General features: G+C 43.3%; 1 protein-coding gene across 5 annotated transcripts; it reads right to left on the reverse strand.

Moving 5' to 3' along the window:
* On the reverse strand, nucleotides 1–27,340 carry mymx (myomixer). Of its 5 annotated transcripts, XM_084562347.1 has the most exons (33): nucleotides 26,690–27,340; nucleotides 26,121–26,210; nucleotides 24,678–24,821; nucleotides 21,858–22,004; nucleotides 21,219–21,410; nucleotides 20,437–20,523; nucleotides 20,059–20,177; nucleotides 19,837–19,951; nucleotides 19,675–19,752; nucleotides 19,463–19,578; nucleotides 18,079–18,241; nucleotides 14,256–14,401; nucleotides 14,058–14,154; nucleotides 13,180–13,329; nucleotides 12,769–12,918; nucleotides 12,054–12,310; nucleotides 10,845–10,980; nucleotides 10,337–10,531; nucleotides 9,738–9,890; nucleotides 8,582–8,799; nucleotides 8,063–8,246; nucleotides 7,810–7,965; nucleotides 7,248–7,610; nucleotides 3,292–5,223; nucleotides 2,653–2,787; nucleotides 2,465–2,539; nucleotides 2,298–2,384; nucleotides 2,113–2,204; nucleotides 1,916–2,001; nucleotides 1,778–1,835; nucleotides 1,454–1,671; nucleotides 871–1,011; nucleotides 1–763 (listed from the first exon to the last, which is right to left on the reverse strand). In XM_084562347.1, exons 1-33 carry the CDS (start codon nucleotides 27,191–27,193, stop codon nucleotides 510–512), a joined length of 7,038 nt encoding a protein of 2,345 aa, XP_084418473.1. In that variant the 5' UTR covers nucleotides 27,194–27,340; the 3' UTR covers nucleotides 1–509. The 5 variants fall into 5 exon arrangements, with proteins under 5 accessions (XP_084418473.1, XP_084418470.1, XP_084418472.1 ...); XM_084562344.1 differs by having other exon boundaries at nucleotides 19,675–19,951; nucleotides 20,437–20,520; XM_084562346.1 differs by having other exon boundaries at nucleotides 18,079–18,196; nucleotides 19,675–19,951.
* Nucleotides 27,341–27,391: the final 51 nt, after the last annotated feature.

The following is a 27,391-nucleotide window of genomic DNA, read 5'->3' on the forward strand; positions in this document are numbered from 1 at the left end:
AGCAAACTGTTTTTTGTTTTTTTTCATGTTTTATTTTCATGTATAGTCTTTTCTACAATTAGTATTTAAAAAGTATTTATATCAAACAAGCCGGAGCAGTATCAAACTGCTGATTTGTGGTTAAGTAAAATGTCTTAGTGCACCACACACAGGACGTGTGAAGCAAAGTGATGGTGATGCATAGCGTCATGAGCTCAGGATATTGTTAATACTTGGTCATAACACAATAACTGGAAGAAAAGTAAAGAAGAAAAACATAATAAGACTGGGATCAATCAATCAAATCTGCAGCTACACAGTGCACACGCATACAGTAAAGAAGTAATCTAAACACTATTATGAGGACTCTTCAGCCCATTTAGTGACACATCAAAAATAAAACTGTGGTAGGTCTTTGGATCATAAATATGGTCAGTAGTAGCGTTTATTTTTTTCTTTTTTTTGCTTAATATGTGCACTGCACGTTAGAAACTATGTGTAAAACCCTCTAGTAAAACGATCATTTACACTCAGAGGTCCTTTTTCCCAAAGAACTTCTTGAAGACGGACTTGTTGCGTGGACGCGGCAGGCTGGCGTAGCTCCTCGGGGCAGCGTCCTCATACGTGTCCTGCTGCCATCCAGCTGACGCCAGCAGTGGAGGCTCAGAGCTTCTGTCTGTTGACTTGTCCCCCACCACCAGAGTTACGCTGTAGTTGGAGCCTCTTTCCAGGCTTTTTCCTCCAGTGGTGGTGTGCAACATGGGCTTGATCTTCTGGTACGTTGCTGGGAAAATGACGAAACAAGAATCGAGAATAATATAATGTAAACCACACCCCAGATGTTTACGATCAGAGATTACACATCACTGAATTTAGGTTAACACAACTAACCTGATGTAAAAGAGTGGGAACGGCGCTTGCTGCTGAGCCACTCCTGACCGCTGAACACAGGGGAGTGAGGGGAGGAAGAGGTGTCGTCTCTGAATCCTCCAGAGTGTCTGTGAGTCATCGTCTGCTTTGAACTGTCATCGTCTACAGAAGATGGATGAGCAGAAATGAAGAACAGAAGAGCTGAGCAACAAAAAGCTGAACATATTCAGCAAATAAATCATGCCTCTGTGCTGTCATGTGATACTCCAGTTGTTATGTACACAGTAAAACGATGCCTTAGCTCCCCCTAGTGGTAGCCGCTACACCTGCAACAACCCTTTTTATTTGATGATTTATCAAATCACTCTGAAACGCTACGAAGCTAAATGAAATCCCGAAGACCAGATTGGTTGATGAAATCATCGTTGAGGAAAATCAATAGCTGACACAGAGCGCCTCGTCTAACCACCAGCAGCGGCCCAGTGGGACTATTCAGTAGCCTGCAGCGGAGAGTGGCGCTTGTATTGCTTCCGCCGTGTGTGTGTGTGTGTGAATGTGGAACAGATGCACTTATAGCTTTTGTCCACACAGCAGAAAGCCTTACCACAGCAGGCTGCGTCTGAAGAGGAGATGGTCGAATGCTCGTCCAAACTTTTTAAGTGACTCTGTGGCAGCTGACTGAACTCTCGGGTGAGGACAACAATCTCTTTGGTTTGGGCGGAGCCCGGTGGTTTGCTCCTGGGGAACGTGCGAGTGACATCATGCGGAGAGGAGCAGCGGCAACTGGCTGCACCGTGACATCTAAAGCAGAAGGAGGGCTTCCTGAAGAGACCAAGGATTTAAAAAAAATATTACAAAATTAAAATTATTAGAGGTATTTTGCAGAATTTGTTTGTGCCCTCTAGAAAAAGTTGTTTGACCATCTTACAAGGAAAAGGGGAGGTCTGGATCAAAAGGGACACTTGATACTGAAGACTCTGTCTGACCTTTAGAAAACAAATGAATCACATTAGTGGACCATTCATTCAATATTATATTCAGTGAGCTCTGAGTTAGTTCAGCTTACCTGTGTTTGCCTGTATTTTCATCATCCATTTCCTCATCATGAAGCGTGAGGAAGCATTAAGAAGATATTCAGATCCATCACGGAGCCTGAAGATCAGAAAACACGACTATTTTTAGATCCAGGTGCCAGAAGCGTTAGACGCACGGCTGTCTTATCGTTACACTCTCATTTTAATGTAGTATTTACTGCAGGTTTACCGTAATCGAAGGCAGTTGGGTTTTTTGGTGTACTCTGGGGCAGGTGAACACTCTGCTCCTGTGAGGTTCAGTGGCAGGCCACATGCAGAACTCTGCAGCAAAGCACAGACAGATGATCACTGACCACATACTACAATTATTATTCTGTTCTCCGAGGCTCTTTTCATTAGAATTTTTCTGCTTACCCTCAGTGTATCCTTTCTATCCTGGTAGAAGCACAAGGTCTGTCCATATAGGACAGCATGGTAGGAGTTCCAGCCTCTGGAGGCTGCCTGTGAAAATAAGATAAGAATGTGTGCTGCTGACTGTGGGCTTTACATTTGCTGACCACGCTGGCTTGAACATTTCTTACCTTCTTTCCTCCCAGCTGCAGCTTGTGCTTCCTCTCCAGCGTTCCCTCCATAGACTGCAGCTCAGGCTTTCCACTCTAAATGGGTTTTTGAATAAATAACAAAATTCAAGAAAAGAAGAGAACAACTCACGGAACAACACATAATTTCTAATAGGCCGAGAGAAGCGCAGATTGCAGTCGAGCCTCACCAGGGTGAAACAGCGCCCTCCTGTGGCCATCAGCCCTTCTGGCGTCTTTGTGTCCTCCAGGGTTTGTGAGGCCGTTCTTTGCTGACAGGCTCCATCCAAACCCATGTGGACTGACAGCAGACTCATCGACTGGTCCTGTTCAAGATGAAAAGAGTCCACGGTCATCACTGACAGCTAAAACAGCAGTGGTACATTTATTTGAACCACTCTTCTATTGACAGCAGCCGAAACCAAGTTTTCAGTTTTCAATATCCATAAATTCATTAGGTTCAAACTAATATTGGCATCAATACTAAATATTTATTTTAACTGGTTCTGGGTTGATTGTATTGTTTGAGATACAGTATGTGTCTTTGCCACCAGACATGTACTGTATTAACAGTTGCCATGGGGACTCTTTCTGGAGGATTTCCTTGTCTACACCCCTGCTTTATTTTATGTGCTTTTCACATTTCAGCGAACTACTAAATGGGTACTTGTATCATTTTCTATTATTTTAGTTGATAGTAGATCCATTACAATACATTTTGATGATTTAAAATAGATTTATAACCTTTTCCTGATTAAATTAAAGGTTATAACAATAACACTACAGCCTCACAGGTGGCCACATCACAGTACGTCAAACGCTGACCTCACCTTCAAGCAACCCGTGAGCTCGTCTGCCTCTTCCCCCACCTTCGCCTCCTCCACCTCCTCCTCCTCCTCATCCTCTCTGTACTGATAAATGTATCTCTGATTGTCCCCTACATCCGGCAGCTTCACGGGATCAGATGCGGTCTCGTTCACTGTCACTGAAGTCTTGCTGGCTGGCTCCCGGTGAGGAAAAGCCGCCCAGGACCTCCTGTCTCCTGTAGCCAGTGGAGGAAGGTGATCTTTGGGACTCTGCTCCTTCTCGTAACCCAGCAAGCTCTGGATGTGGGATGGTAGTTTGAACTCAGCCACAAGGAGGTTGGGTGCGGAGGCTGTGACCAGGTTCCTGTACAGCACAGTCGGGGCTGCAGCTGGAGGTGAGTGGCAAACTGACTCTACTGCTTGCTCTGTGGGTACAGAGTCATCCTGACTGGGCTGGTACATGATGTCTGAGCAGATGCTCTGCCTGTAGTTACTAGTGTGGTTCCAGATGTCCTCCAGTTCTTCCTCGTCCTCCTCAAACTGCTGGTGGTCAAGGTGAACCGGCTCCGTTTCTGTCCCTGCTGAGTCTGGAGACGGACCTGAGGAGGCCGCATCGTTTTCTCTTGTCTTAGTGCAGTCGATTCCTCCCACTTCAAGAGATATGAGCCTCCCCACCACTCCCTTAGGCCGCAGGTTATCTGGACATGGAGCATCAGTGCAAAGCTTGATACTGCTGGAGGTGGAGATGCCGGAGTCCACGGAGTCCTGTCGAACACTCACGCTCACAGTCGACTTAAGATTCACTCTCATGTGAGAGGCTTGGCTTGTTTGAAGTCCAGCACACTCTTCATGCACACTCTGGGGCCTTGTGTGTCTATGGTACCGGTGTCCTTTAAGGTCTTTAATGAGTGTATGGACACTAGGGCACTCGTGTTTATGTACAGCTGTGGTGGACGTACAGACTTGGTTCACATAAATGGGTAGCTTTGAAGGCTGGGTCGTCCCAACCACTTCAGCCGTACTAGTTTTAATCTCTGATATCTTCTTGTCGCACTCCTGCTCTGCGTCTTCACACAGAGTCAACTGGGTTGTAGATAAGTCATGACATGGTATAGGCTGATCCTCACTGTGGTTCAAGGACGGAAGGGGTGGAGTTTGGAAACTCTTGTCCACATCAGGGAGATCTGTGGCTACAGTCGTCGACGGTTGTGTTTCAGTGTGTGTGACAGCAGGACCAGGTCGACTTTGTCTGAAAGAGCTCAAGACTGTGAGTCTCTGGGAGTGGGGGTCTGGATCAGCTGATCCTCCTTTTTTGGACTCCGGAGGGGCGATGGTAATGATGTCCTGAATGCTGGGGATGAGGTTCATGTCCTTAGGTAGATCAAAGCTCAGCACAGAGCCCAACGAGAGGAATCTGCAGTGACTTCTCACCGGACCCGCTGAGGGCGAAGTGGCCGGCCCCGCTGATATAGCATACGGATTAATGCTGTAATCTCCTGCACACTCTGTATCAATGTCCGTCAGCAGGGGATTCTTCATATAAGCTATAGCTTCCACGCCATCATTATTCTTTGCTGAGCTCTTCTTCCGTCGACCTTCCTTCAGTGGCCAAGTGCGTGTGTCATATGTGATTGTTTCGCAATCATAATGAGGCGTCCCATCTGTGTGCTCCTCCACTCCCATGATTTTCTGGATAGTGTGCCGGCGCGCATCCCTCTTCCTCTTCCTCTTCTTGCCCATTCTCTTGAGGCTGCTGAAGATGGAGCCGCTTGAAGGGTGGAAGGTCACGTTGGCCGTCAGCGGCACAGGCGACGAGGAAGACGGCAGGGAGGAGGACGGCAGGAAAGTAGGGGAGGCCGAGGCCGCAGAGTGACTTTTTAGGCGCGGCAGGGTGATACTCTCATACACAGGGGACACAGCCAGGTTGTTATCCTTGACGTGTAAGTAGGTACTTACCTGTGAAAGAGAGAAAAGCATGTTAGGTATGTGTGTGAGCTCTCGTTTTTTCAGAAGCTGTACAGTATATAGTAACTCGCAAATGGTTAACCCCAGAGAGACTCATGCGTGCTGCAGGCTGAAGCCTCGCAGCCCTCTGTGAGGAGAAAAGCTGTTTTATGTGTTACAGATGGATGACAACATGAGACAATCATTTTACACATCCAAGAAAACAATGGATTACTGGCACATATGATTCCCACGGAATAATGCAAATGTATAAATAAAATAACGAAAGACAAAACAATTAGATGAAAGGACAAACAAACACGGACATGACCGCAAAATGCACACTAGCAGGACTTAATCAAAGTCATATGCGGCTGCACATGTCGTCATCTGCAGCTGTAACGTCCTGACCTTTCAACTCTGTGACTAATCTCTTGTTTCTGTGGAAACCTCAGACTATAAATCACTGTGTGCAGTCTGGGGGGAACTTTCTTGAAAGTTCAGCACCAGTCCTCCGTCTAACGGCTGCACCTCTGCGAACATTTGGGACGCACTCCCGCTGGGAGCCACTCTCATAGGAAGTGAGGTCACTCATTTCACACAATCGTGGCGCAGACACGGAGAGCCAGACATGACCAGGTTTGCATCAGGGCTTGCGGTGAATTTGACAGAAGGAGAAGAGAGAGCTTCTGTCAACATTCACAGCAGGGAGAAGACTCCTTGCGCTTCTCTTACTCATCGTCCTCATTCTGTCTCTGTCATCGGCGCTTTGCAGTTTTTAAATCCTGCCTCATTTCACAAGTCGAGATCCGAAGAAAAGTTACAGAAAAGGTTGGGGGTGATTCATTGTCTGGTGGGAATTTAACCATTCATCTGAGTTTACACAAGACGAAAGCTGAAAAGACAAAATGACTGCTGACAGATTATTGTAAAGATATATTTACATTCACTCTGGCAAAATATACACATTTGTTTTCAGTGCTTCAGGCTTATTTAGATAGCCTCTTTTTGTGTGACGGGTCACGTGACTTTCCATATGGTGGTCCATAAACAGTCTATTTTTTAAAATAAAATCCCTTAAAAGGCAATTTTTTAATTAAATTTTTAATTTGCATATAAAAAAAAATATTTAAATATGTAATTTTCTACCAATTAAAAATAGTTTTGACATAACAGTTTATATTAGTTCTTCATTTTCTTTCTGAAAACAGAGGAGATGTTTGTTTTGGAGATCCGATCGATGGACAGTAAAAATATCGCCTTTCTTTTAACATCCCATTAAATATCATGACAGAATGTACTTCATTAAAATAAGAATTTATTTGGTTTTTCCTTTTAATGCGGCTAAGAAGGAAATTGTGAGTTTTAACAGTAAAATGGTTTGTTGTCTTTTGTCACTTTTCTCATGTTCGCTGTAAATTTTCCAACCACAGGGATTAAGGAGATGGTGTCCGTACAAATGCGATAGTACTTTGGAAGGACTTCTTTCGTTTTACGCCCGACCTACAGAGAAGGCAACAGCCCGGGGAAGCTGCAGGTTCGCTCTTTACCTTGTAAAGGGGTTAGTGGAGCATGCTGCCCCCCGAGAAAACCGCTACACACAGCATGCAGTCCCGGCACACTTTGAGATGCAGCATGCAAGTCCAGTTTCACACAGCGCAATTTACCTCATTTGCACTCTGCCGATAAATCTTTCTCTTTCGCTTTAAACTACCCAAAGTATTTTCCAAAAGCCCCTGGCAGCGCCTCCAGAAGTTTTTACAAGCAGAAGATTGAGGCATAGCGGGCTGAGGGAGAAAACGGGGAAAAAGGGAGATGTGAAGGCCAAAGGAGAGAGAGAGGAATGAACAGAGGGAGATCCCATGCAGTGTCATTACAGGGAGTGAATGTTACTGCACTGACTTTCAGCAACAGTAACGCATAAACATATCATTTGTCTCAATGATTTTAGGAAGAAATATGTGTAGCCAATAACAGTGGCATTCCATAATCATGTTTGGTGACTGCTAGTGTGAAGTGCTTTGTGTGCTTCTCACCCTGTGGACAGGCTCAGACGTCTCCTCCTCCTCTACCTCATCTGTCTGAGACGGAAGGTCCAGCACCTCAACCTGGGTGTCCCCTGCGTTTCCAAAGCTAAGGATGAGGTTGACCGTGCCCCCTATAGGAGGGCTGTTACTCTCTTTGAGCACCACGATGTTGGCCTTGGGAGACTCATCCTGGGGTCCGACACTTTTCATAATCTCATATCCGTCATCTGACTGCGTGTCTTCGTGCTCCTCAACATGTCTGGGCAGCACGTGTGAGGGCTGGTTATCTCTTGCTGCCTTTGTTGTGTCTTCGCAGGGGCTGATAACTTGGGGCTGCTGCGACTGGACGGCCTCTAGCTCAGGAGCCAAACTCTGTGTGGGAGGAGAGGATATTTTATACTTGCATACTTATTCCCAATAGCAGGAAACATGCTGCAGTAGTACCAGCATTGTTTTCACCACAGATTGACTCACCATTCACTCACTTAATTGAGGTTTTGTAAACACCTGATTGGTACACTGAGCAAACAAACAGCACATCTAGGAGCAGATATAAGGGCATTCGTTTTACCTCGGTTCCTGGAAGGCACATAGTCGCCTCAGAATAAATGTTATCTTGTGGAGTCTCCTCTCTGCTCCTCTTGTGAAGCCACTGTTGTTTCTGAGCCCTCCAGTGCACCAAGATCCACCCAAGCATACTCCTCAGTTCCTCCATGCGTTCTTTTACCTAGAACACAAAAAAAAACGTTGTAAAAATGTTTCATTTATAACCAACAATATATTCAAAGATCACACTGAGTCAGAAGTGTGTCTTCCCTGCTCACCATCTGCGTAAGGTGGTGCTCTTTGTCTAAAATATTCTTCCCTGTGGCTGCCAGCGTATCGAACTCCTCAAACTTTTGCTCAATTTGCATGTCCAGCTCTGCGGCCAGTGGCCTCTGGCCATCTCTCCCAAGATGCAAGGCGGTATCTGAAAAAATGCTTGACCTGGTGTCTTCAGTCCATGAGCTATTCAGAGGTTTTGGGGGTTGGGGGGTAAGAGGTGATGGAGGAGACAAGGAACAGGGCCGTGAGCTAAAACATACATTCACAAACATGAGAATTACCAGACTCTGCCTAACAGGACGCACATTCATCGGCTTGTCACATTCGGCCCAGGAAACTTGCTCTGACCTTCTCAGCACATCTTAAATTATATATTTCACCAGGGATCTGTGCTTGACAATGAGAACGTCCTGTTCTTTCCTTGAATGATATTGTAATGAGTAGATGATTTCACAAAGTGGATTATGAAAGAACTTCTGGCCCCGAAACGGGTCATAACATCCTCACGCCCAGCTTACATCATGCCAAGGTAGCTCCTGAAGAAGTCTTGGAGCTGCACAAACTCTCGCAGACGTGATTTGTTCTCTGTCACGCTCTTTCCCAGCTCGCTCCAGGCCTGCAGCGTATTCTGGATCTTCACTCCGAGAATGTGCACCCTCTCTGGGCACAGCTCCTCCAACCGCGAAGCCTGGTCCGCCATCTCCTTTACCTCCTCCCTGATGACTTCACAGTCAATCTGTGGAGAATCACAGTATCTATCATCTCCCATCAACCCCAGTATCACTCAAACAGCCTGTACCAATTGTATCTCTGACTATGACCTCATCTCCATAGCGTTATGCATATTATTCAGTTAGAGGCCCATATGGTCTACATATGGGGCTGCCACACTATAGCAAGCTTGCAATCTTGACCACTTTTTTTTCTGCTTTTGACGAGTCGGTAATTAATAGCGTTCAGGGTTCTCTGGGAGCAATACTTCATAATGTTTCTCAGCTACAGTAAGCTTCAAGAACACTGAGTTGTGGATGCCTGTCTGCTGACGGCACAGTTATTTCAGTTTGGGAGATTAGGTCATTTCTGCTCTTCAATGGTATCAAGTCCAGACAGCTGTGTATGTATGTGTGTGTGTGTGTGTGTGTGAGCGCGCGCGATAAACATAACACTGCCCAAAAATGACTCACACCAAACTTTACCATCCCCAGCTTCACATCTCCAACCCTGCAACCCCTGGACGCTCACACACACCCTACCAGATTTACTCATAAACACGCACACACACACACACACACACACAATTTGAAAGCTAACAGAACAGTGACTCACACAAGCATAAATAAATATCCTGTGTGAATAATAAACTTTTGCACGCTCTGTGTGTATGTGTGTGATTGCACAGTGCAGTTTATATAATAAATTAAACACAGCACAAAGCGGGGTGGGCTGGCCTTTTTTGTGTTGTTAAAAAATCTGGCACAACAGGAAACAGACTGTGGAACAATGTGTTGGAGTCGAGTGCGAGGCAGACAGGGGGGCTTCCCCTTTTTCATCGCGCTGGGCAAAAAGTCCTCGATCCAAAGTCGAAGGAATGGAATAATGGGCTGTATTAACATCAGTGAATCATGTCAGATGTTTACACCATAATCACATCATCTGCCGGCATCTTGCTCTCACCTCCAGGTGGTCCTGCTTCTCCTGCAGAGCCTCGAGACCACAGCGGTCTGGCTCACACTGGATGGCCATGTCTGTCTCCTTCTCCAGGATGTCCAAGCTCAGCTCCTTGCTGCTGCATAAGCACTCCTCCACACGGACCGCCAGGCTGGCATGCTGGGGAGGCACAGACTCATCATGAGTACTCATCGGATGTCATTAAGTCATTATATTACCCTGTGAATTATTTGTTTTCCAATGAGAGCCACATTTCAAATTAGTGTTTGAAATCGTGTCATGGAGTCCCCTCTAGCCATCTGTGTATGTGGTATTTTGACATATGTGCTGCTTTCTGTGACCAAAAATAAATCGAATTAACACAAAAACACTCATGCGAGGGGGAGTGGAAGCTTGTTTGGGGCCCATTAAAGTACACAGTCACAGAAAAAAGGAAACCAGATGTGGCTATTGTACGAGCGGACGTACTTTACCATTCAGAACCATCTAAGATCATTAAAACTTAACTCTGCAGGCATCAGTGGACATAATTAACCAGAGCTAGAGTTCCCATATAAACATGCTTTCAGGTGAGTTCATGTTAAACTGACTCCCATCTCCTTTACCTTACTCAGCAGCTCCTGGATGGCCTGGTCGTGGCTCTGCGATCGGCCTCTTTCCCTCACCGTGTCGTTCAGCATCTCTACAGCCTCTCGCAGTTCTTCCACAGGGTCTCCCATGGTTTCTATCAGGGGCTCACCACTTCCACTGCTATTGAGTCCCAGCAAAGTAGCTGCTGAGGCAATTTCACCGTGGAGATGCTGTTAGGTACACAGAGAGAAAGATGTATTAGACAAGCTGATTGGTGACTGGTTCGATGATATCTGACTCATGGTATCTTGCTTTATTGATATATTTCCAACAGAGGGGGTACTTGGATATCTATTTATGGTTGCACCCGTGGCCAGCTGTGTCTAGCTCTTTCATTTGTTACTCACTTATTTGCAGCACATTCCATATACACAAGACAGCCCTTTCAATGTCTCCATGGAGAGGTTGTTTAAAAATTGAATTACCTATCTCTGCTGCTATAGCTAAATGTTTAATTTAATTATTACTTTTTTCTTTTCTCACCTGGCCTAGGTCGTATTGACTACCACTCAGGTCCTGGCTCTCCTCGAGCTCCACACGCTCCAGGAACTCAGTCAGCATGCGCGTGTCCTGCAGTTCTGAGCTCTGCTGGTTCAGGGCACTTTGGACACGGTGGTATCTGCGAAGCACAAACACCAGCAGGACTGTTTTAACCAGAAGCTACACCTTAACTGTCACCCACATCCACATGTACAACCCCGCATCCTTTAGCAGAACCACATTACAGAGGCCACAAGCAGCTTACTGGGGGCCTGTTACCATGTTAGAGCCCTGTTTATGTTATCATATATCATGTGTCAAGTAAACATATCCTGTACTTCAGGGCATGAAGGTACCTCATCTGTGCAGAGTTTATATATGTGATGGTGAAGGGATCAAATTGAAAGGGTATTTTTTCCAGAATAAATGAGCCTTAAGTTGCTTCTAGGTAGTGTTAAATAATGACATCATCCCAAGTGTCTTACAGCTGCCGAGTGAGAGTCTCTACCTGCAACAACGGTCACTCAGACTGCACAAGTGGCCATCTCTGCCCCATCTCCCCCCCACCACCAACACCACCATCCTGGAAACACTTAAACTGAGACCTTTCCATGTGTTTATTTTCTTTGGTCAGCTTGGTGTTCCTGAACTTCTGTTTATAGACATAGGTATATTCAGTAAACCAGCCAACGTCAGTCCGTGGCAACAACCTGTCTTTCGAGGGCCAACCAAAGAGAGAGACGTCATCTTGCAAACATGGAATTGGTGACTCTGACAAACGCTGACAAGCTGTGGGTGAAGTGTATGTCAGAATTGCAGGGTAGACCTCATTAAGTGTTGCATGAATCACAAATGAATAAACTTGTGCTGCGCAATTAATGAGCACATGGAGAGTGTTTTTTGCCAACTTGGAGGAAAAGGCAACTTATGAGATCTATGTTTACACATATACAGTATATATTTGTGGTTTATGGAGTGAAATTGTTTGTCTTAAGTAAAAACTGGGGCCTTTATGAATAAACTATTCCATGTTGGATTACAAACATGGCAAGCCCAAAGTTGTGACCTCTTGGAAACACTGACTTACTTTATTTCCTGACCACAATGACGAGCAAAAGCCCCAGAGTGAGATAGTTCAGATATATAACATAAATCTTCCATGATGACAAAGACTGGAGGCTACCCCAGACCTATCTCTCTCCTCTGACTTACTTTTTCTCCACCTCCTCCATGCGTGCTGGCAGGCCTCGTGTGTGCGGGTGACTGTGGCCATGGAGGCGGTCCACCTCCTGCCTCAGAGTGTTGAGCTCCAGGCTGCGTGCTGCCACCTCTCTCTCCAGCAGACAGCTCTCCCTCTCAGCCATGCTCATTGTTTCAGGGTCACCGGCTATTGCAGATTCCTTCATGGAAAGCTCCACTGACTCCAGCCAGGCTTCCAGGCTGCCAAGGGCCTGGAGCACTTTAACGACCTATACAGAAAAGAATCGGAGAGGTTGTGGAAGTGCATGGTATGTGTCATGGTCTGAGATCTTCCTGCTCTGATTTTCAAGTGATTTAGTGCAAAATAAAAACAACCAGAGGAAAGAAGACAACAATAGTTATACTTAATAGAAAGAGACTATGTTCGACCTACACAGTTTGTAATAAAAGACTCACGGTTTCCAAGTAACTCGTTAGTCTGGATTTGCAGCCTCTTTCAAATTTGTAATCAAATTATATGGAAGCAAAAGTTATTTTAGCTACCCTAAATTGACCTTGAATACTTGGCTTGCTGAAGTAAATGAGTATCTAACCATGAGTGTATGCATACAACCTAGGCACTGACCCAGGATAATGGTTCTAGTAGGAACAGTGGGAGAACTGATCAGGAATTATCTGTCATAACCATAAATTTCTCATCACTTGAGAGACATTTTACAAATCTCACCCTAAAACCCAGTTCCTCTGAGGCCTGCAGAAACACGGCATTCCTCTGGTGCCTCCTCCTCAATTCTTCCCACAGGACTTCCAGCTGGCTGAGAAACTCCTCAATCCTGGTGCTGCCTGGGTGCTGTGCACGGACCAGCCCGTGGCCCTCCTGAGGAAGGAGCGTTAAACTGATGAGAGCATGTGATGACTAAGAACTGGAATTTATATTGTGAAATACAGATTTAATCTGAAGCTTTGGGTAAGTAAAGCAGTCCCAGATGAGATGTCAGTTCATTATTTGATTAATACACAAACCAGACCTGCCAAGCTGCCCAGTCGGCAAAATGTGGAGGGTATTTTCATTCAAGGCATTCATCCAGTATTTATGTTTTAAGAGAAACTGTGAATGTGACGGTGTGTCTCGGCTTACCCTTTTGACCACCTCTATCCTGGCTCTGTTTTTGAGGATTTCTTGTTCGAGAGTGTGTTGACATCTCCTGGCTGCCTCCAGCCCCTCAAAGCTGGCTATTGAACACACCTGTGTAGCCATGGAGACGTTGTCTTTGAGCCAAGACAAAGTCTGAGAAAGGAGACAAAAGAGGAAAAAATAAATGGGTTAAAAGTTTAAAAGGGAAGCATCTGATTGTACAACACACTATAGATGTATTTTTTGTTGACAAAGCTACAAGAAGCACAGTGATAAGTACCCAAGTGATGTTATTTATCCTGACGTTTAAACCTGCCAAACAGCAGCTATTGAAAGTTAGGGATACACAATATGCCAATAAAGAACTAAAGAACAGTTTAATTCGTGTCGCAGAATTACTGCGGCTCTGTCATGAAGCTCTTGAGCTGCGTCACGCAAACGTAGAAGGACGGAGCAACAGAATCTCAGGTGAAGTTGAAAATATTATATGCAGTAGCAGCCTGTCTGGCTATCAGCAGAGCTAAGGGCTCGACCGTGAATTAGTCCAAGATTATTTGAGGTTATTCTAATATACTGTATTCCATATCAGAGCATCTCGACTGGAAATGAGAAATGTTGCACTTGAATGCATTGCATTTAGTCTCTTTAAAAACATGACATAATACAAGAAATGGGCGTAACAACTCATGAGTGCAAATGCAGTGCTGACTTGGCAATTCACAGTAACGAATTCTGAGGTTGAGGTCACAAGATTTAACGCAAGATGGACCATTTGTCAACATCATGTCCACATATGTTGTGCAGAGTACGCAGGCGTGTTTTGAAAATTGATTTTCTGGTGTCAGGAGAAATGTGGGTGTGTCTGTCAGGGGTCAGGTCACCTTGTCAGCAGACACAGTGAACTTCTGAAGCTGAATGTGAAGCTGTGGGTGGCCTCGTGGGGCGGTGGCAAGCTTGGGCTCAGCTCTGGGCTTACTGCTGCAATGAAAACACACACATGTGATTCCAATTATTACTTACATAAAGACCTTTCATTATGTAAGTCACAGACTGAGAGAGAAGCCAGGCTAAAATGTCACCTTTCCCCTTTTGGTTGATGCCGGACGACGGCATTATTTGCAAAGACGGGGCCGTCTCCCGTTGGTGAAGAGGTGTGGTTCACTGATTTTTGCTCCTGGCTTTGGCTGCTATGTGTTCGCCTACCACTCCCACAGTCAACAGTACTCTGTGGACAAAAGAGTAGAACTCCAAAAGATCAGCAACATGTCAAGTGAGTAATGTTTTGCTTTTCCCGCCAGCCATCCACCAAATAAATGTTGACTGAATGCATAAACATTGAACAGAAAGGAAGATTTTATGTCGTGAGCAGCCAGTAGACAATGAGGCGTTGCTCTAGCTCACTGCTAATGTTACAAAGTAGCTGGAAGCTGGAAAATATGGACAGCTGCCCAGAGTCTCCTGTAAATGACACAAAGAATATTTACAAAGGTTGGCCTCTTTTCAGTGAAACAACCCAGACCACGCTGAAGATAGCTGCTATTTCGGTTTGACAGTGTCGCAGTTCGTAATAAACGGCAGAAAAAGTTAAAAACTTAAAATTACTTTATGAATGAAACATTAAGTCTAACAAGGTTGGCAATATGTGCTATAACACTCCGATGATGTAAAAGAGCCATTGTAGTTGGAAGTATAACCAATACTAAATCCCCTATCCTCTCATTAAAGTATTTTTTCAGCCTTAGAAGGTGATTTCCATGCCCATGTACCCCGACTCCGCTTAGAACTATGCAGCAGTTTTTTTTTTTGATTTTTTTTTAGCAAGGTCAATGTCACAGCTGTAGACCCTGTCTATGTGCAGAAATATATTAAAGACGTCAACAGCCACTAAGCCACTTTTACAACCATGTGAGTACTTTAAAGGTTGGCCAAAGGACTCTGCAGAAGGGTTTCCAACGAGAGCTACATGCATCCGGACCATTACAGAGAGCACAGTGGGGTGTTCCTGCCTGTTTTCCAAGGATCCAAGACAATCAGTGCAAGAATACACATACAAGACTTAGTGCCTATATTTATTATCTTATATTTGGTTGTTTTACTGGCTATTTTCTGGTAAGTACTTGTTATTGTACTTGGTGTTGTTTCTAAGGATTATTAAGGATTTTTAAGGATTTATGTGCTTTGCGTAACCAAACAGCTTGGAAAATATTGAGTCTATTTGCTCTATCATCATTTAAAACAATATAAAACACTGTCTTATGTTGTCTAATTTCACATATAATCCTGAGGTAATGTATGTGCAATAATCAACAGAGAAGTGTCTGTTATTGCCTTCACATTTGAAACTGAACGACAGCCAAATACAAAAAAACAGCTAATAATAATAGCGTTTTATGGAGTAGTTTTAATTTGACCATGTTATTTTCTGACTGGGCTTGGAGAAAAAGTGAGTCAGAGAGCTGGAGAAAAGTGTCGCCTCCCAAATCATGAGAGAGATGCAGTAAATTGAAGGGGTCTAACATCATTTACTAACATGCCAGTCATTTTATAGGCCCGCCTGAGTTTCACAGAGGCACATTATCGGCCCATTTATGTGCTAAAGCTGCTGAACTAACAAACTGGTGTGATTCATTTGACAGGGTTGATAACCATCGCTGACGTGTCCTCCCTAGATATTTGCTCCTGTCCTTCATCCTTCACAGTGGCTTCCACTATAAACAACTGCCGAGGCACACACTCAACATCCCTTTCTGCCATATGAGAAAGAATAATGTCAACTTCATAAAAAAATAGATGTTCACTGATTAATCCTGTCATATTCAACAGTGTTCCATGTTTTTAGGCCTCAGCCAGTCATTTCCCATTTCTTCAAACTTCTCCCTATCTGGGTACAGTTCATTCTTATCTGTTTTCTACTGATCCTCTCTTCCCTTGTGTGTCTTTCTGCAGTGTGCTATGAGATGATGTCAGCCAAGAACTATCACTTAGCACCAAGCCCATCTGGTCTCCAGGCCCAGCATCTGGCTACAATTAGCCAAAGAAACAGACGATAGCCATGTTTACCTCCAGAAACAAGAGGCCTTACTCCTGCTAACACAAAGACATGGATGCTTAGATTATAATGTATGTATTCATACGCATACAAGACACTAAAACCTTTACAGTTATCTTTAATCAACTGAGTCAAATTGCACCAAGGGGAGAGACTGCAACAATGAAAGCATGTGCACACAGCGGATACACCACACGCCTACCAGCACATTTGCAAATATCTCAGAGCCACTATCAGCCCACAGACCTGTGCAGCTGTGTCTTATACACTTAAAACTAACTAAATCAATTCCGCACACTTGGGAGCTGGAGTTAAAGTGCTGAGAAAGTATGTGACAAATTACTTTTACTGTTCAACTGGTGCTTGTGCTTGGCACTGGTATCGGCCTTTGGGCTCCAGGGTTTTGTTTGGAGTGTCTTATTAACCCTTCCATAAATAGTAACAAGCATGGCTCCCACAGGCAGCGCACCCAGGCAACTCCCAGCTCCCACTGCAATAAAGACTACTAACTGCATTGAACTGAAAGGACTCAGGGCAGATGGGACAGCAAGCTCAGCGCCGGTAGTGATAAAGAACCAAATGCATCTGTTGTTCTGCCTTTCTCATTGGGCTCCTGTCGCAGGTGGTGAAGCCAAAGAGCCAGAAAAATACAAAAGACAAAAGCAAATAAATAAACTGAACCAGAAACTGAATGAAGAACAGTTAAGTTTTCTCTCCTCAAGCATTTGGGCACTTTCTCTTAAAGCGACATGAGGCCCGTAGCCGAGCAGGGGCTTCAGCAGTGCTCAAGGTCACCAAGGGGAGAGGAGTGTTAGTTAATGGGATACCTCTAGACTGGTACAGTGAACACAAATTGCCACTGTGCATTCACTTACGTATTACGAAAAGATTTAATGTGCTAAGTTAAAAAACTAAATATACACATAATTACTGTTTTTAACATACCACACACTTAAATTTCAGGATACTCCATCTTCCAAAACACGCTGAGAGTATTTCTTTGTAGATTTATGAGCAGTGGGGTTGCTATATAGGAGCACCCACATGTTCAATAAAGATCCAGTAGGCCTCCAAAATGAGGAACGTCCTGTCTGAGGAATCTGCATGCTCTGTAGATTATTCATTCACCCTCAACTCAACCGCAGACCATGTATTAATATAGTACTAATACAATGACTGCACTTTTGCTGAAGAATGATTGAAAGCCAAGATATTTTTTCTACCATAAAGTGAAATTTTGGTTCGGAGGGAAAGACTATTTGCTCTGGCCCACAGTTCAGCCATGTTGTAGAGTCACGACTTGACATGTTTCATGGAAACTTATGTCATTCATGTGCCAGGACAAATAACACCTATAAAAGCTCTTCCCGTGACTCCTACAGGTCACTATTCCTCAGACTGGGGTACTTGTTCGGTGATACAGGAGACAGGCAGAAATCAGAGAGCAAAGTTACACATTCCACTATTTTCTAAAGCCCTGGTCTCTAACTTTTAGAACCAAGTTGGTATCTATGCTCATTTTAATATTAGGAGTTTCCTCACATCCTCAGATTATGTTAGTAAGTTGAACTAATTAGCTGGTAGGGTGGAAAACTAAGAGAATGTTGGGTGCCAAATCCAGAAGCCACCGCTCTAAAGTACATCTGTCAGACTCTATTTTGGAAAAACCTGCTTAAGTTGTAAATCAGGCATTTTCCAAACCAAAGGACAAAGTGCGTCACTTTCTGCGGCCACAGATTTCGTAGGACTAGAAGGGGCTGGTCTCATCTTTTGCCAGCACTGATGGAGTTGTTCTCTCCTCGAGCCACAGTGTGGTTTCTCCAGTATAAGAATGAAATACCAAAGCTACTAACCACACAGCCTTTCAGACGATTCTGCTCCTCCTTCACCTCCTTTCCCATGATCCCATGTGTGTCCGCTCCCATGCTGCACTGGGCTTCTCGAGCCCGTGTCATGAGGTCAGCATCTTCCCTGGTGAAAGTGGAGCCAGAGGGAGAGAGTGTGGTCCTGTCACTCCTGCAGGGTGAACGGAGCAGGAGATTACTGTGGTGCTGACAGCAGGGTTTCAGAGGCACACTATAACTCCAATTATGGCTCTGAAGTTTCAGACCAATGTTTGTGTTATCTGATTTAAATAGTTATAAAAGCAGCTGATAAGACTAAAGAGATGATGTAATACTTGGATCTAAAGATAGGCCACCGACATGAGAGGCTCTCAGCCCAAGACATTTCTGGAAGGCAAGAGATGTTGGAGATGGATGTCAGGACTGTGGACTTGAGTTACTCCCAACAGCATTTATTATTATGAACAACTTTTTTTTTCTTTTTTCGGTGGGCGGGAGGAAGGCAGGAGATTAAGCATGTTATTGGCAACTGGCTAGTCCACCACTTTGACCTGCCTATCTAAGTGATGGACCAATGTGATATTTGCCATGAAAATTCACAGTTGGCAGAATATTGACAATAATTAACTACATACACTAATAAGCTTATACACCAATTGTTAAAACAGAGCAACAAAGTCCTAATCCTTGAAGAATTTCTTCCAGTTTGGTCCCATTTTACCACACCAATTAAATGTGGCTGTACTTATTATGAACATATAGCTTCTGATAGCCTAAAAAGTCTAATGCTGTAAACGTCTGGATACTTACTGCAGGCTATTACAGTAACAATAAATTTGTTTTACAAATTCCATAAAAATGGCAAAAATATTCTTGTAAACATGTTCTATCTCAGATTCAGCAGACTGTTTCACATGACGTCAGGATTTTAACAGTGAGAAGAAAACAAACTGCGTTGCCAACTTGTCACGTTGCCAAGACATTATTCACCTACTATTGCAGTCCAAATTGCAAAGCAGTGCAGAAAGCAGAATATTATAAACCAAAAAGTGGCTGGTGAATGATGCTATGGGTGGTAGCTGGTCTCCAAACATCCAGACTCACCAGTCCTTCTCTTTGCTTATAATATTTCGCAGATTCAAACTCAGTTTAAACAAGGTTAATCAAGAGAGCGAGAAAACTCTTCATAAAAGCTTAGTTTCATTTGGAAAATGTCTTCTGTGTGCACTCCTGCCAGTGCATGTTTTAAATGTTGGGTGTTAGTAGAGTAAAAACAAAAAAAAATATAGTTCCAGCTCCATAGAAATCTTGGAAGGCCCAATTATTAGTTGAAATGGTCCATGTATGCAGGGCCACCAAAGTTGTTGGTAGTATCTTTGGCCAGTTGACATACCTGAAAACCTTCTGAAGAAGCGCCCAGCAGTCCTTCACCTCACTCTGCTTCTGGGAGACGCTGGCGGCCAGCGCAGGATGGAGATTAGACAGCTGGGACACACTCACATCTAGCATCTACCACACACAGGCCTGTAGGTTAGGTAGAGAAGGCTTCTGCAACACACTCTCAGGATCTGACCAAGCAGTGCTGATTTAAGTGAACATTCTTACCATGATTTGGCTGGCAATGTCGCGTATTTCTCTGTCTCCAAAGCCGTCCAGCTCTTTGGATGCAGATATGCTTTTCCTCTGAAAGAATACACACAGTGAGGGGAAGGAAATCTCAGGACTAATAAAACAGAAACATATAATTAGGCTTTCAGGGAGTTTTACCATGTTGTTAATAGCAAACAGTGTATTATCGGCCTGCTGGTAGAACGAGGACACTTCCAGTGCCAGATGGAGGTTTTCATGGTAGTTTTTTAGGTGAGATTGGACCTTCAGCCACCTACACAGAAAACACACAGGAACACAAAGAAGTTCAGTCTTCATTTTATCTATAGATTGAAGATGTTTTTTGCATGATTGTAGTTCAACATAAGGGACAATATGTACATTTTATTGATGTGTTTCCTCCTGGTGGAGATGTTTTTGCCATCTGTCTTCCCTTGTTTCTCCAGTTTTAGGGCCAAGTTGTTAATCTCCTCGTGGAGGTTTCTGTGTAGCTGCTCATCCTGTAGGGAAACAGGAGATCACAATCCAACTATGACCTCAGCTATCTTTACCACACATACCCTGAGAGACAAATTACAGTCAGCTATAGATAAATGACTTGGGAAACCTCTAAGAAGTTGTAAATTAAACCATTAACATATGGGGATGTATAAATATTTATATATTTACCTCAAGAATGCCGTTTAGCAGGTATAATGCTTTTATCAGAGTTCTGTTGATTATTAATACTTCTTTTTCTTCTTCTTTTACAATGCTCACCTGTTTCAGATCTAAAATTCTCCTGGTCAACTGCATTTTGTCAACATTTTCCCCCAGGACATTCACCAGAGACTGCTCCTCTTCCTGCTGGCACACATACAAGTCGGTGTTTATAGCCCCTCATTTGTTACAAACCCAACCATTATTTCTTTTCAGAGCCACCAGGACTAAACCACACCAGCCCTTCTGCCATAGAGGACACTAAACAGAAATAGCCTTCAGCATGAGGAGAGAAACTTTGAACTTGATACTAATGCACAGAGGAAAGGATGAGTGGAACTAAATGGAGAATACATCTCCTCCAAACACGGATGTTTTATGGACATCATAAGCAACATCCTCCATTGCATTCCCACAGGTCTATTATCAATCATCTGTTCCCTTGCGCCAGACACCGACATGAACAGAGATAAACACAGGCCTAAGATGCACTAGATGATTGCTTTTTGATAATGACGGGCAGATGTTTTACACCGGCAAATGTACACAAACAAGAGATGTTTTCAGGATGCTGAGCTAATTTCCTGTATTAGTAAGTGCTGTTTTTTTTTGTGCCAATTATCTTGACAACTGTTGATTACAGCTGTCCGTGCACCCAGATTTACGTCTGTGCCAACTATCTGTAGTAGAATTGTTACCGCTGGAGAGCTTTATTGATGCTTTAAATGGAGGAGCAAGAAAATAAGTTATAAAGAAAACAAATGATAAAAGTAGCGATTTATGTTTTCCAATTTCACTCTGCGTTAAGTCTTGTGAATGAGCAAGACAGAAAAGTTTCCTACCTTCTCCTTAATCCATGCCTCCAGCTTATCCACTTTTTTGTTGAATTCTTGCAGGTTCTTGGCTCCACCAAGGGCCCTCGTCTGATTCGCAGCCATCTGCTTCAGGGTCTGCCACTGTTCCCTGAGCTGGCTGAGCTGCTTCTTCACCAGATCGGATGTGGGGTTCAGCTTGCAGATCAACTGCTCACCCATCTTTTGACACATAAAGAAACATAAACTCTTTTATTATTCCATAGAACAGTGTATGAAAACGCTTGACACTTCAAAGTGCACATTCATGTCTGGATATAACCTTGAAAAAGCTCCCAGTTCTGCTTCTACCCTGAGTTTCGAGGAAGGTTAATTATGACCAATGTACAATTTCCAAACATTTCTCCTGAGGGAGAGTATAAACTCTCTTGACAAAACTGTCTGGAACACTAATGGTCTCCTTTCCTCTTGCCTGGAAGTAGCTACAGGGCCATTATGTTATGTGTTATGTGATCTGACATACTATTTTAGCACCAAAGACAGTGATTAATGTTTGCATTCTGATCTCCGTTATGTGTTAAAAAGTTAAAATAAACATTTCGTTTTGGACGTGGTGTGCTCTCGTGTGTTTGAGTTCAGCCGGATCGTTATGTCAGATCATTTTGTTACCTGGTTTAGTTGAATAAGGGTGTTCTCAAAGTCTTTTAAGTCCCTCTGAAGCGTTTGTGAGGCTTCCTCCCAGTCCTGCAGGGGGCAGCACTGAATATTACATCCATCCTTTAAGTCTTGCAGCTTGCCTTTGATCCATGCCTCTGCCTACATGACAATTAAGACAGACAGATGTAAGATACACTTTACAGTGTGTATACTACTTTTTCAATTTATAGACCTCATTGATTTAATAATTTATCCACTTCAGACAACAATACAGTAAGAAAGCGCGATCAAGTAACAATGTGTGAGAACAGATTTGTCCCTAACTGAATTTTGCATATTTTAGTTTGCACTAAAAAGTGAAGAGCAACTGGTGAAATTATAGAAAGCAATGTGCTGAAACTGGTTTTAGATTTTTCGCAGTGTTTTGCAATAAAATTTAAATTCAAGACACTCACACTCGAAGCTTGTCTACACCCTTTGGGTAGCGTGATATCTGATGTATGACGGTACACTCAACAGAGTGGTCGTCACTGTCTCATTTTACTTATCTAGCGAAAAGGGCTAAGTTTTCTTCCCTGCCTTAGGGCAATACAGAGCTAAAGGCACACATCGAGAACAGCTCTTTGTTCTCCAGTGTCATGTTATGCAGAGCAGAAGTTTCTCTTGGCAAGTGTCTGGACTTCATTGCATAAGTCTTTGTCTTGCAGAGCTGCCTTTTCTGGCAATCTCCAATATGCGGGAGAGAAGGCCAAACCAGGTGGCCAAAATCAGAAAGTGTTGGAAGGAACATGTTTGTTTTCTGCAAATACCTCAGCATGGAAGTCAGTGAACCTCCTAATTCACAAAAATTGAATGGATAAATAAATCAACTCAACTTCTTCCACTTGTCAGAGTGATCCTAAATGAGTCATACAACTGATGAAATCAACTGAACTTTATTTTTCGCAGTGTTCCTCTTGTGTACATCGCAGAAAGTCAAATAACAGTAAAACACACAAACAAGTGATTGTAACATTACATAAAACTACTGTTTCCCAAGGATTTCAGTGTGACTGACATTAAATGAGAGACTCTACAGCAACCAGAGGTTTGAATCAGTAAAACATCAAGACCACACAGGACAACCACCAAACAAGTTTTTGTTATAGATTAAAATGTGATGTCACCTCTCAACAGAGCGGCAGATCATTAACTTTACAAGGCCCCCGGGGCAGCGGAGGTATTTCTGGTTTGAACAGAAGGAAAAGAGCTTGACAAAAAAAGGCCTGCCCCTATCTCCTCTCGCTGGCTCCCATGGCATTATAATGACCTCATACAGGAAGTCTAGATTCCCTTGTTTCTTCCTGTCAACCCTCCACAACAATGGCCTGTTTATCAAAATGTACAGTCGGGCCTTAGTCTAGCCACAGAGAACAGACAGTTAATGCATGCCGCTTTGGATTTTTTTGTGGCCATTACAGCAGTCTACACAAAACGCCTTTTTAAATATTGCAGCAGATACTGGAAGTTATTTAAATCTCTTTTTATTTTTTACAAGTTTCACAATTTTGGCATTTTAAGTAAAAATGAGACTATTTCTTAACACTTTAAAAAAAAAAAAAAATGTCTATTCAACATGCCAAATTTTTAGGCTCTCCAGTAATGCAACTTGGCATGCAAACACAGTGGGAGTCAAAGTTTCTCTACTTTCTCTATCACGAAAATGAAATGGTGAAAGGCGAGATATTTCGCAGAGCAGCCTCAGAGACAGATGGCTCTAGACAAAGCCATGCTTCTCCATGTGGTGACCTGCTTTGCTCTCTTAACTTGAACCATTAGAGGCCTTTAAAAGTCTCTCCGTGGAAAGCTCACTTCCACTTTCGCAGCAATGTAATACTGCAATAATACAATTTCATCAGCGACAGCAGTCAACCAAATCGCTGTAAAACAAGCGGGTCCCCAGATTCTAAAACTTCTGGCTATTTAAAACCCATTTTTAAAAAAAAGAGTTAACACAAAAGGCGGTTTCCTCTAAAAGTAACAGAAACCCAAGCTCCACTTTACAGGGCTGCTAAGCTTGTGAATGTTAATAACATGCTACAGAACTGTTTTCAACAAATACTTGTAGATACATCACATTTTTTCCTTCGGCTGATACATCCAAAATTAAATTCTGACTCCTGGAAGTAAACTATCACTTGAATGGTTACACAACAGAGGTCTGATGACAAAGCCAACCACTGGACAAAATGTCCCCCAGCCGAACTCGCTGAAATATGTCCTGGTGCGTCGGGGTGGACGCAGCGATGAGATAACACAAGCAGTTGTGCTGCTTGGCTGAGTCTCTCTGGGCCATAGGCGTGAAGCGATGGAGCCAAACAATGATCTCATCCCTAAATAATTGCTTGTGGCGGTTTCCCCTCCCTCTCTTCCCTCAGCCGAACACAGCTCACACAGTTGCTGGGACAAAATAAGAACCAATACATATTTTGTTCTCCTTGGAGGGTCATGCGACAGACAGCTTCCTTTCTGATTTCATCAACAGCATAACTTGTTGCTTTTCAGCTGAACCCTCTCCAGCTTCTTTTGATTATTACAGAAGAGATGAGTGATTCGGATAAGATGGTGACTGAGGTTTCAATTTAAAATAATTTAAAACAGCTCTGTCTTAAATATCCATAATCTGAAAATGTGGAAAAAGCACTCCTCAAACATTTTATTCATTGATATGACGAAATACAGAAAGCAGAAAAGGGCAGCTTTTCATGAGGAGGAGATCAAACAGAGCTCGTGTCGAACTCCCTGAAATACCACAAGAAACTGTTGATGTTGATATTGCGAGCTACATTTTACCTGCAGTACTTCCTTGTTGAAAAGCGAGTTGCGCTGAGTGAAGCAGTCACTCTGGGACGTAACAGCTGCCAACGCCTCATTGTGTGTGTGCAGATGACTTTCTTTCCTCTGAGGCTCTTTCCTCTGCAACTCAGGCACTGAAAGCTGTGTGAGCAAACAGCACAGACAGAGTGTTGAAAGCATGATGGCAATTTGGCTGCAACACTGGCCTTTTTAATAAGAACACCAGATGATGCTTGTTTCTGATAAAACCCTACAGGAACAGCTCGCCAGCTATAATCACCTCACAATGAGGGAGCGTCTAAGTGTTGTTTCATGTCAATTACAGCTTTTTGTTTACCATCCAAGGCCCTGGGGTCCCTTAACAAAAAATAAAAAATCTACTGTCAGCACTGTGTGAGATGAAATGAGCAGGACTGGCACAACTTCACTAATAGACGGGCATTCCTGCTGCTTGCCAATCAGGAAACATCTGGGCACAAGAAGGAAGCAGGAACAGACAGATCCGTGAATCTCGGACGTTTTTTTTTTCAGCTTTACGTGTAAGCATATCACCATTAAATGGTGGATCATATTCACTCTTTCTTACCTGCACAGGTAAAGTCACCACCACCTTCTCGCATGTAATGTAAACCATTTTATGTCATGATTAATATATGAGTGGGGGAAATGATAATGTATTTGTTGTGGATACAGACTAAGAAATGAAATATTGGTGTGGATTTTAGAGTTCTAAAAGGGGAAATGAGGCCACTGACTGCTGTGTCAGTGTGTTATTGTAACTGGCCTCCAGTCCAGGAGGACTTCAGCGAGCCTTTTTCTTTTGTTAACATCCTCCCTGACTTCATGTTTTCCAGTGAGCCCTGCCTCTCTCTGCAAGGTCTGGTGTAACACAGCACTTCATCCGCAGCACACACACTGATGACTTCAACGAGAAGCAAGGCGGCCAAGCCCAACAGACTTTAAACCATATCCTACGATATACTTTTACTGTTTATGTTCTGTATATGGTTTCTTTAATAAACTAGAGGAAGCAACAGGGGTGTTTTGGGTGACCGTGAGGTATTGAAACAAAGACATGTTGCTCCCATAACTCTTTTTCCAGCCCTGAATAACTTTGCTCCAAAAGTATAATATAGTAACTGTTTAATTTTTGGCGAACATAGTCATGACTTCACTTCCTTAAACGCCAAGAGATTAATGAACACGCAGCTGCTGTAAAAGACATCGCACAACAAGACAACAGAAGTATAGTTTAAAAAAAAAAAAAAAAAAAGTGGGTAAAAAGTTGGGAAAAGTAAAGTTATCATCAACGACCCCAAATGATAACTATAATAAAGGCAATTTTATTCTTTCCACTAAACTTTAAGCGCCGACTTTGCTGAAATCTGAAGCTAACCTTATGCTATCTCTAATTTAGCATTCATTTAGCTAACGTCTTACCTGTTGGACGGATTTCTCTCCGTTCAGTTTCGGTCTGGTTAATTCCTGCGTGGGCTGAAATTCCTCGGTGCTCTCTCTTCTGAGTAAAACCTAAAATATCACAGATAAAATAAGCAGTCGGAAATAACTCATAAACTATTTAAACAAGCCTGACGGGGAGAGAAAAGGGGGAGAGAGGAAAGCTACCAATTGCAGTTAGCATTTGTACAGAGTGTGCACGTGCCTTGACTGTTACTAATTCAAATTTGCTAAGATTCAATAATAAAAATATCTCGACCGTTAGCTGCGATTTTTATTAATTTTATTAACAATTACAGTTTATTATGATAGATTTTCGTCAAACATTATGTTATGAAGATATTTTTCTCAAACGGAAAAATAACTGAACTGTAAACAAAAAAAATTTAATTTTTTTTGCTTGTATAAACGTTATATTTTATTTTTCATTAAGCATTTAAAAGTGAAGGATTTAATACAAAAACATGTTAAACATATTTTTGAAATTTTTAATTTTTAATCTAACTTCACCTTTAGTTTTCTGTATTTTAATGTTTGCAGGTGTCTCGTACCTTAAACTGAGATTTGGGTTTATTCTCACAGCTCACTCCCACAATCCTGGGCAGATGTGGATCAGACGTGCTGGTGATGTTGTTGTTGTTGTTGTTGTTTTCAGACGTGGACCCTGTGATTGAAAGCTGTTCTGGGCGCCCCGCCACTGTCTCGTTCTCTGATCTGTCTTTACTCCCAGAGATTGTGATCTTCTTAATGGATCTGGAGACAGCGGAGGGAGAGGCCACGTTCTCGTTCAGGTGGTCCTCTTCGGCCATGTGCTCCTGGTCCTGTTTCACGGGGGCTACCTGCTTGACAATCGGTGGGACGAGACGGGGGCCATGTGCACAGACCTGGGACCGACTGAGGTAGAGCGAGTTCAGGTTGTGCTGTAACACGCAGTTATCCAGAGTCTCGCTGGGCAGATAACTCTGAGAAAAGTCCTGGCATTTTGGCACAGTGGGAACTGACAGCCTTGTCCCAATGGTGAAAGGCTGCACCTTCCTCACAATACTTTCAGACATGACCAGTGTCCCAAGAAAGAAAAACAAAATTAAAGAAGTCCAAATAATCTCTGAGAAAAGAAAAAAAAAAGTCTGTCACATCCCTTGGTGCACACTCCTCACTAAACAGTGGTCCAGTCTCTGTGAAGTGGAGGGCTGAACAGCAAGTGGAGGGAGAGATCAGTTCTCCACCTTCTTGTGCATGTTGAGAATGCAAAG

This window comes from Chelon labrosus (assembly GCF_963514085.1).
Source record: "Chelon labrosus genome assembly, chromosome: 15".
In the NCBI taxonomy this organism is placed as follows: domain Eukaryota; kingdom Metazoa; phylum Chordata; class Actinopteri; order Mugiliformes; family Mugilidae; genus Chelon; species Chelon labrosus.